The 19,459-nt window shown below is 44.7% G+C and overlaps 1 protein-coding gene across 1 annotated transcript in view; it reads right to left on the bottom strand.

The window, feature by feature from the left end:
* The window catches only part of LOC137438781 (late secretory pathway protein AVL9 homolog), an 86,574-nt gene that overhangs the window by 35,451 nt on the left and 31,664 nt on the right, over positions 1-19,459 (bottom strand). The window contains exons 4-5 of the mRNA XM_068134134.2: positions 11,908-11,979; positions 6,439-6,528 (exon numbers count right to left, since the gene is read on the bottom strand). Of these exons, the coding sequence (XP_067990235.2) occupies positions 6,439-6,528; positions 11,908-11,979 (162 nt within the window). The remainder of the gene's footprint in view (positions 1-6,438; positions 6,529-11,907; positions 11,980-19,459) is intronic.

The following is a 19,459-nucleotide window of genomic DNA, read 5'->3' as shown; positions in this document are numbered from 1 at the left end:
AACTTCATACTGTAGTAGAAGTCATGAAGAGTAACAAGTGTGCAAAATTTCAAGATGATTGGATGTACGGTCGCGAAACTATAAGTCTTTATTGTTGAAAGAAGAAGAAACACACCATGTTGTCCTGCCAGGCCACGTCTCACAGTGAGTGCTATTACCATTTTAAGTTTTAATTTCCTTTAAAAAACATTTTCTCTGCAATAATAGGGCCGATTGAGATAAAATTTTCACCATAGGAGGGACTCGGTCTGTAGAATATTTTAATGGTAAATATGACGTCGTAGGTCACGTGGTTCGGCAGGCATATTGTTTTTCGTGAAAACACGAAAACCGCTTTTGCTCTGCAACGGCTGAACAGATCGAGGCCAAACTTTGCAAGCGGCATCGCATACTCATGACGAACAAAAAAGTCAGCGAGCACGACATCATCCGACACATGGTTTCAGAGTTATGACGTTTTTAAGCATAAACCTTTAAAACCTAGCTCCTCCCTCATTTTTGATCCAATCGAGGAGAAAATTCACAGATCTGTTCAGCATGTCAGTCTACTAAAATGTCATTTTAGAATTTGCGATAGGTCACGTGGTTTGGCAGATATCGTTAATTAAACGAATTTTTTTTTTTTTAATGGATATCTCTTGAATCGCTTTATTGATCGACGTGAAACTTCATACTGTAGTAGAAGTCATGAAGAGTAACAGGTGTGCAAAATTTCAAGATGATTGGATGTACGGTCGCGAAGCTATAAGTCTTTATTGTTGAAAGAAGAAGAAACACACCATTTTGTCCTGCCAGGCCACGTCTCACAGTGAGTGCTATTGCCATTTTAAGTTTTAATTTCCTTTAAAAAACATTTTCTCTGCAATAATAGGGCCGATTGAGATACAATTTTCACCATAGGAGGGACTCGGTCTGTAGAATATTTTAATGGTAAATATGACGTCGTAGGTCACGTGGTTCAGCCGCCATATTGTTTTTCGTGAACACACGAAAAACCCTTTTTCTCTGCAACGGCTGAACAGATCGAGGCCAACCTTTGCAAGCAGAATCGCATGCCCATGACGAACAAAAAGGTCAACGAGGGCGACATCATCCGACACATGGTTTCAGAGTTATGACGGTTTAAAGCATGAACCTTTAAAACGTAGCTCCTCCCTCATTTTTGATCCAATCGAGGAGAAACTTCACAGATCTGTTCAGCATGTCAGTCTACTAAAATGTCATTTTAGAATTTGCGATAGGTCACGTGGTTTGGCAGATCTCGTTAATTAAACGAAATTTATTTTTAAAATGGATATCTCTTGAATCGCTTTATTGATCGACGTGAAACTTCATAATCTAGCAGAAGTCATGAAGAGTAACAAGTGTGCAAAATCTCAAGATGATTGGATGTACGGTCTGGAAACTAGAAGTTGTTATTGCCTGAAGAAGAAGAACCACAACACTTTTTTTTGACCAGGCCATGTGACATAACCACCTCACGAGCTAAGGGTAGCTCGAAATTAAATTGTTCTGATTTGGCAGTCGCTAGAGGGTGTTAACATTCGAATGCAACAAATCTGGGCAAATTGTGATGAATTTTCGTAAAACTACACGATATTGTCATTTACATTGGAAAATAACATTGTAAAACTCTCCGCCGCCTCGGCTTATTTCTCGCTCTGAAGTTCATCCTGTCTTCAATTGTAAGGAGAAAGAGAGGTATCTGCAAGCAATGGTGACCTTTATTTTGTGGAAATCCGATTTAAAATGACGAAGTTATTCAAAATCTAACATTTTAAATGGAGCGAATTTCCAAAGTGAATCTTCCACAGGTAAAATATCCACACGTGCAGGCAGATCTTGCGGCGTCAATTTGGCTCCGATTTCAAATCGGATTTCGATTGTCGTATTGCCTCGGATGAGTTAACAAAATACCACAACAAATTTGGTGACAATCATGAAAAATTTGACCAAGTTCGATCGACGGGATACTTCGTTCTTCCGCTGACATACGGCACGGGCCACGGATGACGTCATGCCACGGCAGGACGTTCTTCCACGGGTGGCAAATATCGTTAATTAAACGAAATTTTTTTTTTTAATGGATGGGGTGGGGGGGGGGGGGATGTGTGTGTGTGTTTGTGTGTGTGTATGGATGTGCGTATGTGTGGATGTCTGTGTGTGTGTGTGTGTGTATGTGGGTTGGGGGGGGGGGATATGTGTGTATGTGGGGGGGGGGGAGGTTGGGGTGTGCGTGTGGAGGAGGGGGGTTGGATATGTGTGTGTGTGTGTGTGTGTGTGTGTGTGTGTGGGGGGGGGGGGGAGGGGGGATGTGTGTGTGTGTGTAGGGATGTGTGTGTAGGGATATGTGTGGGGGGATGTGTGTGTGTGGGTGTGTGTGTGGGTGTGGGGTGGGGGGTGGATATGTGTGTGTGTGTGGAGGGGTTGGGGTGTGCATGTGGAGGAGGGGGGGATGGATATGTGTGTGTGTGTGTGTGTGTGTGTATGTGTGGAGGGTGTGTGTGTGTGTGTTGGGAGTGGGGTGGGGAGATGTGTGCGTGTGTTTGTGTGTGTGTGCGTGTGTGTGGATGTGTGGATGTGCGTGTGTGTGTATGTGTGTGTGGGTGTGAGGGGGCGGGTGGATATGTGTGTGTGTGGAGGGGTGTATGTGTGGAGGGGTGTTCGTGTGGGGGGAGGGGTGTGGGGGTGTTTGTGTGTGTGCATGTGTGTTAGGGTTGGGGGGGTGGGGGGATGTGTGCATGTGTTTGTGTGTGTGTTAGGGGTGGGGGATATGTGTGTGTGTTTGTGTGTGTGTGTTGGGGGTGGGGGGGCTGTGTGCATGTGTGTGTGTGTTAGGGGTGGGGGAATATGTGTGTGTGTGTGTGTGTGTGTGTGTGTGTGTGTGTGTGTGTGTTGGGGGTGGGGGTGGGAGGACGTGTGCATGTGTTTGTGTGTGTGTATGTGTGTGTATGTGGGTGGGGGGTAGGGGGAATGTGTGTGTGTGTGTGGGGATGTGTGTGTGTGTGTGTGTGTGTGTGTGTGTGTGTCGGGGTTGTATCCAAGGGGGTTGTGTCAAAGCATGTCCAATGAAAGTGGGGTTGTATCACAAGTGGGGTTGTATCAAAAGTGGGGTTGTATCAACAGTGGGGTTGCATCAAAAGTGGGTGCGAGTAAACCGGTCATCACTGCCAGCAGTTTTAAAGTGGCAGTTCTAGTTTGTTCTATTTCTGCCTCTAATTACCCTAAAAACTTTTAAAAATATACTAAACCTATATTTTCAGGGACAAGGAATCCAATGAAAGTATCAAATTAGTGCTATGGGGAATGGTAAGACACGAATCAAAGGTTTTGAATTGCAAAATATTGTCTTTATATTCGCGATAAGTTGCATAATCAAATACATGTTATCATTTTGTACAGGCAGTTAATAACATCAAAATGTGTCACAATAATTCATATCACCAAACATACAAAGGCAGTCAGCAAAATCATATATACACATGCAGTCAGTATAACTTCACATCTACACAGGCAGTCAATGACAAAATATACACAGGCAGTCAATGGCATCAAACATACACGATTACAGAATATGCCATTTAGAGTTCGTCATCACTGTCCTGTGTGTCGTATCGGACAATATAGTCCGCATCGTTTTCACAGTCCGTTCCACACAAGCAAAGGTCGGTCAAATTGATTGGCAAATCGAATTGGTCGAATGGTCGATCGAATCGAATTCGATGAATCGAATCGAATCGAATCGATCGAATTGGTCGAATGGTCGAATGGTCGATCGAAGCGATTGGTCGAATGGAATTGGTCGATTGGTCGAATTGGTCGAATCAAATTGGTCAGAATTGGCAAATGTAAACATTGATTTTCAGATTTTCCATGTAATAACGTTTCCAAAAATGTATAGGTTTGCTAATCTACCATGATTTTGAACGAAAAAACATAGTGAACCTGACAATTAGGCAGCAATTACAGCTTCGAGTCTTCTTGGGAATGTCTTTATCAGATTTACACTGGATTACTCGACTCTGGATTTGGGGAGTTTCTCCTATTTCTCCTTGCAGATTTGCTCAAGCTCTGTCAAGTTGGATGGGGAGCTTCAGAGAAGAGCAATCTTCAAGTCTTTCTACAGATTCTCAATGGGTTTCAAGTCTGGGTTTTGACTGGACCACTCAAGGACTTTTGCATTCTTGTTCTAAAGCCATTCCAGTGTTGCTTTGGCTGATGCTTGGGGGTCATTGTCCTGCTGAAACGTAAATCTTCGCTGCAGTCTAAGGTCTTTTGTACTCTGAAGCAGGTTCTCCTAAATAATTTCCCTGTATTTGGCTCCATTCACTGTTCCCGCTATCCTTCCAAGTCTCCCAGTCTCTGCTGCTGAAAAGCATCCTCATAGCATGATGCTGCCACCACCATGCTTCACGGTAATGATGGTGTTAGATGGGGGATGAGATTTGATGGGTTTCCTCTAAACATAGCACTTTGCATTCAGGCCAAAGAGTTCAATTTTCATCTCATCAGACCACAAAAGCTCAGATTCGTTCATGTGCCTTTTTGCAAACTCCAGGCATGCTGTCATGTACCTTTTTCTCAGGAGTGGCTTCCGTCTGGCCAGTCTCCCATTAAGTCAAGATTTGTGAAATGTTGCAGAAACTGGTATCCTTCTGGCAGGTTCTCCCATCTGAGCAAGGAAATCTGTCGTTCTGTCATAGTGGTCATTGGGTTCTTGGTCACCTCCCTGACCAAGGTCCTTCTTGCCCGGTTGCTCAGATAACCAGTTCTAGGAAGACACTTAGTAGTTCCATATTCTTTATTTTTCCTGATGATGGAGCTCACTCTGCTCTTGGGAACTTTCAACACTCTATGAATTGTTTTATACCCTTTCCCAGATCTATGCCTCCTCACAATTCTATCTCAGAGTTATTCGGACAGTTCCTTGGACTTCATGGAAGAGTTTCTGCTCTGACATGCACTGTCGACTGTGGGACCTTATATAGAAAGGTGTATTTCTTTCTAAATCATGTCAAATCAATTGAATTGGCCACAGGTGGACACCAATCAAGTTGTAGAGACATCTCAAGGATCATCAAAGGAAATTAGATGCACCCGAGCTCAATTTGGAGTGGAGTGTCACAGCAAAGGGGTTGAATACTTATTGACCTAAGACATTTCAGTTTTTCATTTCCAATTATTTTATTTTAAAAATTCTGAAAAAAATCTACTTTGACATTATGGGGTATTATTATGTGTCGATCAGTGACAAAAAATCTCAATCTAATCCATTTTAAATTCAGGCCTTAACAACAAAATGTGAAAAAAGTCAAGGGGTGTAAATACTTTCTGAAGGCACTGGAGGTAGATGTATAATTGGCTGAAAGAATATCCAGAACCAATATTGGGCTTCAGACTTCTTCAATGCAGGTGTAGATCGAAGAAAATACAGCTGAATAAATCTCTAATACAATCTCATCTCTGCCCAGGTGCTAAACTGGCAAAGGCTGAAGGATTGGTTTCTACCCAATTAATAATGTAACAAATCTTCATTGTGAAGGTTAATCCTATTCCTGTAACATAAGTTAAGAGGACATTTCGTTTTACTTATTCACTATGCTATGCATTTGTACTTGTACTAGTCTGTGTTTTGGTGAAAGTATGACTTTTTGAAAAGTGAATAATTTAATGATTATTTTTTTCATCAAATGAGTTTTTTCATTTTTATCAGTTTTTTTTAATCAGGCACGGTCCTTTCATTTATACACGACCTTAGCTTTAAACAAATGAATCATCAATCTGTAAGTAATAATATTCAACATACTCATCAACAGAGCCTGGTGTTGGCTTAGCGGTTAGGGTGCCAGCTTGGGATCCTAGGATCCTGGGTTCGAATCCCGGTCGATCGCTGAATTAACGCCAGGGGGGTTGACTCAGCCTGTCATCCTTCCGAGGTCGGCAAATTGAGTACCAGCTTGCTGGGATGAATGATCCCCGTGTGTACCCCGGGTTAGAATAGGTACACCGTATCGTAAGAGCGTGACCAAGGGTTGGTGTCAGGAAGGGCATCCGGCCATAAAAACATTGCCTCAAACAGGGAACCATGATTGTCATGGGGCCCGCAAGGCTAACCCCGCTCTAGCGGGGAAAATGGCCTTAAAACGATCATTCATATTCATTCATTCATCGTTTTGTTTGACATTTGTAATAACAAAAAGTTCAAGTACCTGCAAGACCTTACCATGTTCAGACAAGCCCTGCACTATGTTTATATGATCTTCATTTGGAGTAAGAACAATTTACACATTAAAGACTAATACAATACCACAACTAAAAAGAAACAAACACAGAAAGTGCCTTTTGAGAATATGATCAAAATATTCAGCACATAAAGAAGGCAGCACAAGACGTATAAAATAAAATGGTGAATGTCAGCAAATGATGCATGAAACATACCTTCAAGATTGATATCTGTGAGAAGTCCTTTTCTTCAAAGTAAGCATGTGTAATCAGCTTCAGTTTGGCTTGCAGCAAACCAAAGAATGGCTATATATTGAAATATAAAAACAAAATAAAAATCACCATAAAGCGAGCACTCCTCAAAATTTACAATCTGAGTGTAGTATTTTCCACAATTTAATTCCGTTCCACAAACAACAGGTCTAATTTTTCTTTTTCAAAAAATATCAATACAGTAAAACCTCCAGATAGTGAAATACAAAGGACCAATTTTTTTACTTTGTTACATGGTAGTTCTTTGAAAGGGAATACTCAGTTTTCACTGTGTTTGCTTGTTTTCTTTCTTTCTTGTTTGTTGGTTTGTCCGGGCAATATCTCAGCCATCCTTTGAGCTATGAAGCTGAAATTTCGGCACAATAGTGAACAAGGGCTTTGGAAAAAACGGTATTTAAAAAAATTAATTAATTACTTGATTAATTACTTAATTATTATCGATTTATTAAGTACTTATTTATTTCCTTTCTCATCTGGGCAATATCTCAGGAACGTTTTGAGCTAGGAAGCTGATATTTGGACATGACAGTGACCAAGTGATTTGGCTATGAAAGGTATTTTTGATTTATTGATTTATCAATTAATCAATTAATTATTTAATTTTATGATTAATTACTTCATGAATTTTTAAAAAGTTAGATTCAGACACAGCAGTGCTGATTTAGGTATGATATTAGCCAATTGATGAAGAAATCAAATATTTTACGATTCTTATTTATTTAGTTTATTTATGCAATTAATCAATTTACCAATCAATTATTGTACACCAGTCCCTCCCAATTCCGTCTCTATGTGCTGCACTGTGAGCCTAGATCTACTGTAATCTATATATCCCAGAGAAGATAATAACATGACCCTTCCTGCCGCTCCCGTACGGAGTGGGTGTACCAGAACTAAAAGTCAGCAATTCTCTATATTTATTTATTGTGAAGTCTATGTATGTCTTAGCATGGTGTTGGTTTAACGGTTATGGTGGCTGGCTCAAGATCTCAGGGTCCTGAGTTCATGCCCCTGTCTTGCCATCAAATTAACACCAGGTGGGTTGACTCAGCCTACCATCCTTCCGAGGTCAGCAAAATGAGTACCAACTTACTGGGAATAATGAGCCATTCGAGTATCTTGCGTCGGGGAGGCGACCTGTCCAGGATTGTGCCCAATGGCCAAGAAACTGCTTTGGCAATGCTGTGCATCTCAACATGCAAAATAAGTGGTCTTATTCTTCTATGTACGTCTTAACCTTATATAATTGAAAACAGCTTGGCCGATCGCAACCAAATTTTGGATGACATGTTTAGAATACCCAAGTTCAGGCCATGAGCATGAAATAAACACTACCCTTTCCCTCCCCTTGCCCCCCCCCCCCCCACCCTCTTCCCCGCAAGGGTGGTGAGATGACTTGCAATTTTCGTTTGCTCACGTGACATAATGCAAGGGGTTCAATCACTGACCTCTGTTGGAGGGAAGGGCTATCTATATAATAATACCGTAACGACTCGACTTTGTTATCCCTTTTACGCCGCACCCAGTGACCCGATGCCCACGGCACTAATGGATTTACGATCTACGAACCGCGCTCTTTGTTTATCACGTACAGACATACTCGAAAAATCTGAATTAGCCGACGTTGGGGGCCAAAAGCATCCGATTAACTGCCGATACGACGCCATCTTACGACGCCATCGTATTGGCATCTGCTGGGCGAAGGCGAAGCGAGCCGTCGGCTGATTGGACAGTCGAGTGGTGTGAACATGGGTGGTGTGAACCAAATGGTCTTTTTATTCCCTTGAACATTTTAAATTAGGATATATAAGGAAACGTCTTTATCGTCATTTTAATAAAGTTAAATGGAGTGACGTTGCGATACTCGGGGTGCGTTGCATAAATCCTCGTAACTCAGAGAGGTGTAGCAGGTGGCGAGACGTAAGGAAGCTTAAAGATAACGAGCTGAAAACGGACGAACGATATGTCAATCTCTTTCTACACCGAACGGAAATAAAAGTATGAGAGCGGGAAGGCATGGCCTGAGCACTTCGAGCAGAGAGGACTGATTGGACTTAACTTAAAGAGAAAAAATTGGAGCTTAACGGAAGAAGAAGATCCCATGAGCGCTGCCGTCACTTATCGAGGTGTGTTGAGGTCTGAAGAGATGAGGTGGTTTCTAGGAGCGATTTGCACCTTTTTACTGCTTGAGGTGAGTTCGGTTCGTGTTTTGTGACTCGTAGATTTATTAATCAAAACACGGTCACAGTGGCGTCAGGCACTGTGACCGTGTATGTGACTCATATTCGCGATTACCACAGAAGCACATCGACGGGGAGTATCTATATAATAATAGCGTAAGGACTCGACTTTGTTATCCCTTTTACGCCGCACCCAGTGCCCCGATGCCCACGGCACTAATGGATTTACCATCTATCCCCTATGCCATCCATAATGGTACACTCTATCCATACACCACATCCTCCCTTCCGTGGATGTTCCACGGGTTTCGGCTAGTTGACACTATTAATACTCCAAGAGGGAGTAGGTATTACCTGTTTATGAACTATAAAATTGAATTTCACGCGAATGCGTCAATGGATATGCCTCCGCCAGCGTTAGATGTCAACTCCGTCCGTGTTACGCTTGATCTCAAAGCTCGAAGACCTCTGATCAAGACGGAGAGAAGAGAGAGATAAAAGAGAGAGAAAAGAACAAGATGGTAGGCTTCAAATCATGGAATGGCCAGCATAAAAGAGAGAGAAAAGAACAAGACAGTAGGCTTCAAATCATGGAATGGCCAGCACAGTCTCCAGACTTAAACCCCATCGAGCTGGTTTGGGATGAACTGGACAGAAGGGTGAAAGCAAAGCAACCTACAAGTGCAACACATTTGTGGGAACTTCTGCAACAGTGTTGAGAAGAACTTCCCGAACAATATTTGATTTCCATTGTAGAAAGAATGCCACGAGTGTGTTCGGCGGTTATATCTGCAAAAGGTGGCTACTTTGCCGAGTCAAAAATTTAAATTAAATTTTGTTAAACAAAATGATTCTATGATTCTTTTTTTTATCCCCAATTGTTTATTTGTTCTATGCTTAATTTCAGAGTACATTGAGACATTAAACTGCGTAAATATCAATAAAAACTGGAAAAATTGAGGTGCTCTAAAACTTTTGACCGGTAGTGTATTTACGAGTCACTGTTGCCGAAACTTCCAGTTGGTTGTGCACACCCAGTATTTCATGATCATCGCAATCCCCACTTTTATTTCAAGTTTGTACATGCATGGATGCATTGTCCCGGTATTGACATAGACATGATTATCATCCTCACGATCTGATAAATCTTCGTCCGAGAATGCAGCGTCAAATTTGTTTCCTCCAAGTCGGACAAAGATATCGGGCCGGCCACTCGGCACAAGCGGCATGTCAGCACATGTATATTATAGTCTGCTGAATTGTTTCGTATGATGACGTCAAAGCCAGAGCATAAGGCACCGCCCTGCTCACGTGATCGTTTTTCGGGGGGGGGGGGGGGGGCGGTTACCAACAAATTTGACGTTTTCACTCATACGTCACAAATAATAATTGGTAAAACGCACAGATCCTTATTACCGATACATCTTTTTAAAACCAAAAAACCTTTTTTTTTAACCTTTCATTGCAGTAACCCGTTAAATAGCCCAACTTAGCATACTACAGACTTGGCATTTAATATGGAATATTTTTTTTGTGGGGGTGAACTTACTTTTCAAGATGACTTAGAACCAAAAGTTCATTGGAATTATGTTGAAATTATTCTAGATTTTGTTAATGTGACCTTTAAAAGAAACAAAAACCACATTTGACATTTCGAAACAAATAAATTGATCCTTGAAAGGGATATAAACTAATATCGAACTCAATTCACGGACAGTACTGTGTTAAACTTCTGTGCGTTTTCCAGAAGTATCTCTTTATTTTGCACATTAGCCAAATTTTTTTTTAACAAAAACAAAAGTTGAATTACGACTGGGATTACGGACAGTAAAATTACAGTTCAGTACTTCGTGTAACCCCCACGAGCATTCAGGAGAGCACGTACACGTTGAGGCATGCTGTTCACCAGATTTGCCAAGGTTTGGACAGGAATCGCTTGCCATGCAGTGACAATAGCCTGCTGCAATTCATGCACAGATGTCGGCTGCTGATCCAAGTGGTCGATTTGACGCGTTAATTCTGCCCACAAGTTCTCTCTCGGATTCATATCCGGGGACATGGCAGGCCACTCCATATGCTCTACACCATGGTCAGCAAGAAAGTGTTGGATCATGCAAGCATGATGAGGCCGTGCATTGTCATCTTGGAAGACAAAGTTTCCTCGAAAGGCTGCTCGAGCAAATGGAAGCAATGTTTCTTCCAGAATGGCCCTGTACTTGAACTGGTTCAGGTTTCCATTCAGAACAACCAGGTCAGTTTTGCCCCCTGCATGAAAAGCAGCCCAAATGGTCACCCCACCACCTCCAGCGTGGACTCTTGGCACGATACAATCTTTGTTGTGGGCTTCATGCACTTGTCTGCGCACTCGGACGCGGCCATCTTGACGATAGACCAGAAATCTAGACTCGTCACTGAAGATCACGTGATTCCAGTGTCCTGGCTGCCATTAACGGTGCTCTCTGGCCCACTGCAATCGGCGCTGGTGGTGTTGTCTGGTCAGGGGTGGCTTTCTCAGGGGTCGCCTGGCACGATAGCCTGCTTGAACCAGTCGTTGGTTGACTAGCCTTCTGGATACAGGCACATTTGTCAGTTGCTGCCACTCAGCCCTAAGCCGATTAGCTGACCTGGTACGGCCATTGGGGACTAACCGGTGCAGCTGGCGATCAACCCTCCTTGTGGTTCTGCGGGGACGTCCTGGCCTCGGTATTGGAGTAGGGACACCCCTCTGAGCATTTTGTTTCAGGATCTTTGACACCTGACCTTGAGTGATGCCATGCTGCCGAGCAATAGCATGCTGTTTCATGCCGTAATTTCGTAAAGCCACCACTCCATGACAAACAGCATTGTCGAGTTGACGGACCATCTCCAGAGGAAGCGGCAATAACTTTTGGAGACGTGCAGCAGTTGTTTTCCACTAATACAGAATGCAACAACCCTTGTATACCCGACTGTGAAGCCAATCATCAAATGCACCTGTCCGTACATTTTGCCACGCCACGTGTGATATAATCCTGTTGTTGACTTCTTGCTGCGACAGACAATCAGTGACATGTTTCTTTTCACAAATAAATCACCGAAGTGTAAAAGAAACTCACCAGATTGATATACTGAGTTAAGAAAGTAAACCCAAGTCAAGAAAAAATATATATTCCATATTAAATGCCAAGTCTGTATAAAATGTCTTGTATTGTAAACAGGGTTCCAAAACTGATGGAGAGCCAAGCTCCCTCACCTGGCTACTGAGGACACATACGCTCTTCTGCACCATGTCCCGCGTCACATCTGCCTCTCGGACTTTCAAAGCCTAGTACAGATAGATGTCAGAGCACAAAGATAAATTTCATGGTGACAACTAAATTACAGGCATTTTGCAAACTTTGACACTGAATGCAAAGCAATCTATATATGTATATAAAACACAGTTTGTGTGTGTGTGTGTAATGTTACCGATAGACTCCCAAACGGAGAGGCTCACGTGCTTGATATTTGGCATAGGCATGGCCATTGAGCCTGGGAAGAACATGGCCGACCTAAAAAAAATTATTTCATAATATTTATTTACCATATTTTTACCTCAGCGCATTTCAGCGAGGAATATTATGCACGGAATCTGAGGCGGTGGCAGAGCAGCGCGCTGATTCGCTCAGAGCGATCACGTGATGTTCCTTGCCGCCATAAACTCAGTTACGCGTTCGCACGTATTTCAGAGCGAAAAGCGATTGCGTTTTTTCACATTTCAGCGAGGAACATTGCCATTCACACCACATAGGTTTTTTTTGCTTTCATCTTTACGAGATCCATATTTTTTATTCATATTTACCTCAGCGCATTTCAGCGAGGAATATTATACACGGAATCTGAGCAGGTGGCAGAGCAGCGCGCTGATTCGCTCAGAGCGATCACGTGATGTTCCTTGCCGCCATAAACTCACAGTTACGCGTTCGCACGTAATTCACACGTTCAAAACAAACGAGATCCGCGAAGCGAGTTGGTCGAGTCGTGCTAACCAAGATGGCGACACGGCGGCTTCACTTTTCACGGAGTATGAGCGTTCTATATATTTTCAATTCAGTGCGCCCGACTCGCTCACGTACTTGATTTGTGGCATAGACATGGCCATTGGGCCTTCACGGTGTAATTTGTGCGAGGCTTTTGTCCGAGTGAGCTTGAGTCGAGAGGGCGAATGTACGGGTTGGGAATGTACGGGTCTCCCTTCCCCCGCCCGGCAACGCCGGTACTGGAGGGCGTCACAGGATCGGTGAGTCTCCAAAATCCGCTTCGTGCTGTTGCGAAGATGCAGGACGATGTCGCGATTGTTGTGCTGCTCTCCGACCATGAGAACTGCAACGTCATTGGTTGACTGGCCCCTCCCTTCATCCCCTCCCCCTTCCCACTAACCCCCCTCCCCCCTCCACCCTACCCCCTAACCCCCTCCACCCTACACCCTCCCCCTCTCCCCCTCCCCTCCACCCCTACCCCCTCCACCCTACCCCCTCCCCCCTCCCCCCTCCCCCCCACCCTACCCCTCCCCCCCACCCTCCCCGCTCCCTCCCCCCCTCCCCTCCCTCCCCCCCCCCCCTCCCCCCCTCCTCCCTCCCTCCCCCCCTCCCCCCTCCCTCCCTCCCTCCTCCCCCCCACTTCTTTGGAAGAAGTTTGGAACAACCAGGACTCTTCCTAGAGCTGGCCGCCCAGCCAAACTGAGCAGTCGGGGGGAGAAGGGCCTTTTGGTCGGAGAGGTGACCAAGATCTCGATGGTCACTCTGGCTGAGCTCCAGAGATCCTGTGTGGAGATGGAAGAAACTTCCAGAAGGACAACCATCACTGCAACACACTCCACCGATCTGGGCTTTATGGCAGAGTGGCCAGACGGAAGCCTCTCCTCAGTGAAAGACATATGAAAGCCTGCTTGGAGTTTGCAAAAAAGCACCTAGAGAACTCTCAGACTGTGAGAAACAAGATGCTGTGGGCTTTCATGTGTTGATGAAAATTGACGACCTTGATCAATGCTCGGGTCAATAGGATGAAAAGTGACGATTTTTCAGATGAAAATTGATGATTTTGGAAGTTTGACTTAGAGTTGACCTTTGACCTTTTGACCTCAGAAATAGTTTGTTTCCCAATATATTGACAATGTGCAAATGTTGTTCAATTTTCAAGTCAATCGGATAAAAATTGATGGGTTTTCAGATGAAAATTGATGATTTTGGAAGTTTGACATTGAGTTGATCTTTGACCTTTTGACCTCAAAAATAGTATGTTTCCCAATTTATTGACTCGATATGCAAATGCTGTTCAATTTTCAATTAAATCGGTTGCAAATTGATGGCTTTTCAGATGAAAATTGATGATTTTGAAAATTTGACCTCGAGTTGACCTTTGACATTTTGACCTCAAAATAACTAATTTCCCAATTTAGTGACTCAATATACAAATGCTGTTCAATTTTCAAGTCAATCGGATGAAAATGGCGATTTTAGAAATTTGACCTCCAGATGACATTTGACCTTTGCCCTCAAAATCAATAGGCTTCTCATTTGTGACGACCTATACAACTTGGTGAAGTTTCATGACGATCGGTTTGGAATTTTGACCTGCAGACAAGTGACAAAGAAACGGACAGAGACAAACAAACAAACAAGAAGACGTCATGCAGAGCACGACACTTGCAAAATCCACCCCCCTCCCCTCTACCCCCCCCCTCCCCTCCCAAAAAGGTTGCAATTGATCCAGCAAATTGTCCATTTCATCAAGATCAAAATTGATGATCTTGATCAAAGCTCGGGTCAATAGGATGAAAAGTGATGATTTTAAGATGAAAATTGATGATTTTAGAAGTTTGATCTTGAATTGACCTTTGACCTTTTGACCTCAAAAATAGTTGTTTCCCAATTCAGTAACAATAGACAAATGCTGTTCAATTTTCAAGTCAATCGGATTAAAAATGGCAATTTTAGAAATCTGGCCTCCAGATGACCTTTGACCTCAAAATCAATAGGCTTCTCAACTGTGACGACCTCTAAAACTTGGTGAAGTTTCATGACGATCGGTTTAGAATTGTGACCTGTAGGGCGGTGACAAACAAACAAACAACCAGACAGACAGACAGACAGACACAGACAGAATAACAAACGCAACCGGCCAATATACTTGAAAAATTTTCGATTTTGCAAGTAATAATACAACAACAACAACAACAACATACATTTTAAGGCCATTTTCCCTGCTAGAGCGGGGCTTAGCCTTGCGGTCCCCATGACAATCTTCTCCATTTTGCCCTATTTTCTGCATCTCTCCTTGTTAACCCCCTTGCCCGCATTTCTTCTTCCACCATCTTTAGCCAAGTCTCTCGGTCTTCCCCGTCCTCTACTTCCTTCTACATTCATTTCCATCACTCTTCTCAACCAGTCACTTTCATCCTTCCTCAACACATGACCAAACCATCTCAACCTGTTCCTCTTCACAGCATCAATCACAGGCAATATTCCCATCATCTTTCGCAATTCATCATTTGTCTTCCTCTCTCTCAACGATACTCCGCACATCCATCGAACCATTCGCATTTCCACCCTTTCCAGCCTTCGTTGCTGCTCTACGTTCATTACCCATGTCTCGCTCCCATAAATCATAACACTTCTCACACATGCAGCATACACCGTTCCCATCAGCTTCAGCGACACTCTCCTCCTCATCAGCACGCCACTCAGTTCCCGAAACTTCTTCCATGCACATCTCACTGGAGCAACCGTTGCCGAGTCTAATCCTCCTTCTTCATTCAGCATGTCTCCGAGGTAGCAAAATGTTTTCACACCTTCCAGCTTCACGCCGTCTCCAAGATCCAACTCAACATTTCCTCCATCTGCAGCTCCCTCTGTGCACACCTTACATTTGAATGTAGCTGCCACACTGGTAAATGACCCTCTCAGACCACTACATTTTTGATGAACCCACTCAGCGCACATTGTACATTGAATGGAGTTCACTCCGACACCCTTCCTGCACATAGCACACGGCCACTTCCCAGTTCTTTCCACCTCACCACATGCTTTACCACTTGCCATCACCTTCGTCTTTCCGATATTCACCTTCAGACCTTTTGTCTCCATACATTCCTTCCACTTGTTCATCTTTTCCTTCAGTCCATCCATACTTTCCGCAATCAACACCAGATCATCTGCATACAACAACTCCCACGGTAAACCCTCCTTTACGTTCCGAGCCAGCACCTCCATCACAGCTACAAATAGTAGTGGACTTAGTACCGACCCCTGATGCACTCACACCTTCACCTCAAACTCACCACTGTTCCCGTCCTTCGTCCTTACAGCTGTGTGCGCTCTTTTGTACATTGCCATCACGACTCTGATCAACCATTCCTCCACTCCTAACTTCCTCAATGCCCATGTCAATACTTTGCGTGGCACCCTATCGAATGCTTTCTCCAGATCAACAAACCCAAAAAACAACTTCTTCCTCTTCTCCATGTACTTCTCCTGCAACTGCCTCACAATGAAAAGCGCGTCTGTCGTTCCTCTTCCTGGCATAAATCCAAACTGCATTTCGTCGATCTTCACTTTCTTCCTTATCCTCCTCTCCAACACCCTTTCCAATACCTTCATTCCATGCTCCAATAACTTTATCGCTCGGTACGAGCCACACTCCAAAGGGTCACCTTTCCCCTTGTATAGAGGGACGAGGGTACTCAGTTCCCAATCCACTGGAATGCGGCCTTCTTTCACCACCAGATTACAGATCTCTGTCATTCTCTTCACACCCCAACTTCCTGCTGCCTTCAACATATCTCCCACAACTCCCGTCGGCCCTCCCGCTTTTCCACTCTTCATTGCTTTTATCGCTTCCTCAACTTCCTTCTCAGTTATCTTCTCTGCCGGTCCTAAAACTGGGTTACTCTCTATGTTGCCATCCCATTCATTCTCTGTATTCAACAGCATTTCCATATATCTTTTCCATCTTCCTTTAATTCCATCTGGGTCGACAACCGACGACATCTGGGTCTGGGATTGCAAGTAATAATCCAACCATGATTATCTGCGTCATTGGTGGCACTGTAATGGTTAATGATGAAGCACATCTACAGTCACGTGAAAAAGTAAGTACACCCCGTGTAAAGGTTTGACTTTTTCAACATATTTCAACATACAGCTATTTGATCTTCATTTCAACAATATTGACAGATAAAGGTGATATAATATAACAAATATCATGAAACATTTACATTTTGTAGTCCATTATTTAATTTAAATAAACATGAATGAAAATTTCGCGTGTGGAAAAAGTAAGTACACCCCTACATTTATCACTACTTCAAATACCTAAAATTAGAATCAGGTGCAAATGATTAGAACATCGTTAGAGAGGATCTTGGAGGAACCTGTCTTATTTAAACCTCAGACATTTTGTTTGGTTTGCTCTTTGTTGTTGAAGTGTGCGGCGTCACCATGCCTAGATCAAAAGAGCTCTCTGAGGCCTTCAGAAAGAAGGTTATAGATGCCTACGAGTCTGGGAAGGGATTTAAAAAGATCTCCAAACAATTTGAAATCAATCATTCGACTGTCCAGAAGATCATCTACAAGTGGAAAAGATTCCAAACAACTGCCAACTTGTTCAGGCCAGGCCGGCCCAGCAAGTTCAGCCGGAGAGCAGACCGAAAGATGCTGAAAGAAGTCTCTAAGAACACCAGAATGTCATCACGGGACCTACAGGTAGCTCTTGCCACTGTTGATGTCAAAGCGCACGAGTCTACCAATTAGAAAGAGGCTGCACAAATTTGATCTACATGGGAGGTGTGCCAGGAGGAAACCTGTGCTGTCCAGAAAGAACATCAGGGCAAGACTAAAGTTTGCCAATGAACACCGAGGCAAAGACCAGCACTTCTGGAACAATGTGCTCTGGACAGATGAGTCAAAGATAGAGCTATTTGGCCACAGTACCAGAAGACATGTTTGGCGAAAACCAACAACAGCATTTGACCACAAGAACCTGATACCAACTGAAAAGCATGGTGGTGGAAATATTATGGTTTGAGGCAGCTTTGCTGCATCAGGGCCTGGGCAGCTCACCATCATAGAATCCACTATGAATTCTTCATTGTACCAGAGGGTGCTTGAGGATAATGTGAGGCCATCTGTCGAAAAGTTGAAGCTCAACCAAAGTTGGACCTTGCAACATGACAATGACCCGAAACATACCAGTAAATCCACCAAGGAATGGCTGAAAAGAAAGAAATGGAGGGTTCTGGAATGGCCAAGTCAAAGCCCGGATCTAAATCCCATCGAGATGTTGTGGGGGGATTTGAAACGAGCTGTGCATGCAAGAAACCCATCAAACATTGCACAGCTGAAAGAATTCTGCATGGTGGGGTGGGCAAAAATTTCTCCCAGTTGATGTCAGAGACTGGTCGACAGTTATAAGAAACGCCTACTTGAGTTGTTTCTGCCAAACGGGGCAATACCACCAATTAGAGCCAAGGGTGTACTTACTTTTTCCACATGCGAAATTTGCATTTATGTTTATTTAAATTATACAATGGACTACAAAATGTAAATGTTTCATGATATTTGTTATATTATATTGTGGGAGCTGTGCTCGCACGATAAAATCGGACAAAATGGACGACGCCAGGAATTAGGTTTCTCTGAGCTATTTATTCCCAGCTCACTCAAACGAACTCCAAAGCACTGAATCAGCCCGTCGAACGGGCGGCAATATATATCAGAAACTCAACACACAAAAGCCACGCCTCTCAGGCGGGGCGTGGTATGCAAATAGATAAGCCACGCCTCTCAACGGGGCGTGGTATGCAAGGCAAGCGTTCGCCCGGTAAAGGCAAGTCTCAACACGCCCGGGCGAGTCTGGACACGTGACCGCTCGCCGGTTGCGTCATCGGCCGGTGCAGGGTAATTGCGTCATGCTACCAGTAACCGCCACACGCGCCCCCCCAGAATTAACATGCACCGGGAGAGTCAGTTTGAGGGGGGTTTTGATGACCCGGCCGAAACGACCCCTGACGATTCGTGTGGGGGTGGGAGGTGGCGGGGCGGTGGATGGTCGGGCGGGGGGGCCTGGTTGACGGGGGACGGACCCGATGTGGAGGAAGGGCCAACCGTGGAGGTTGGTCGATGTCCAAAAGGGCCGGCTTGAGGCGGTCCACGGAGATGCGGTCCGCCTTGCCGCCGATGTCGATGGTGAATGACTTGTCGTCCCTCTTCAGGACCCGGAAAGGTCCATCGTACAGGGCCGGAGCGGTCCCCGGTGTGCGTCGTGCCGGATAAAAACATACTCCGCAGTGCGAAGTGCTGGGGGGACGTGGGGATGGGGGCAGCCGTGGTGGGACGTGGGCATGGGGGCAAATCTCCTGGCGGCCTCCTGGAGGACCGAGCGTTAGCGAGCCGCGGACCAGGGGCCGGTGGCGTCAGGGATGACTTCGCCCGGCACGCGCAGTGGCTGGCCGTAGCCCAGCTCGGTGGTGGAAGCCTGGAGGTCCTCTTTAGGGGCCGTTCGGAGGCCCAATAGGACCCACGGGAACCTGTCGGCCCAACCGTCGTCCTGGAGGCTGGCCCTGAGAGCGGCCTTCATCGAGCGGTGGAACCGCTCGCACAAGCCGTTGGCTTGGGGGTGGTCGGCCGTGGTGCGGTGAAGCTTGACCCCCAAGGCCTGGGCGACCGCGCCCCAAAGCTCGGAGGTGCATTGCGGGCCTCTATCGGAGGAGATGTCCGAGGGGGCGACGAAACGGGCAATCCAGGTGCCAATGAAGGCCTGCGCCATGT

Source organism: Myxine glutinosa, chromosome 13 (genome assembly GCF_964187855.1).
Source record: "Myxine glutinosa chromosome 13, kmMyxGlut1.1, whole genome shotgun sequence".
NCBI lineage: Eukaryota > Metazoa > Chordata > Myxini > Myxiniformes > Myxinidae > Myxine > Myxine glutinosa.
The sequence above is the reverse complement of the archived record's forward strand: the minus strand, read 5'-3'. Positions and strand labels throughout refer to the sequence as shown.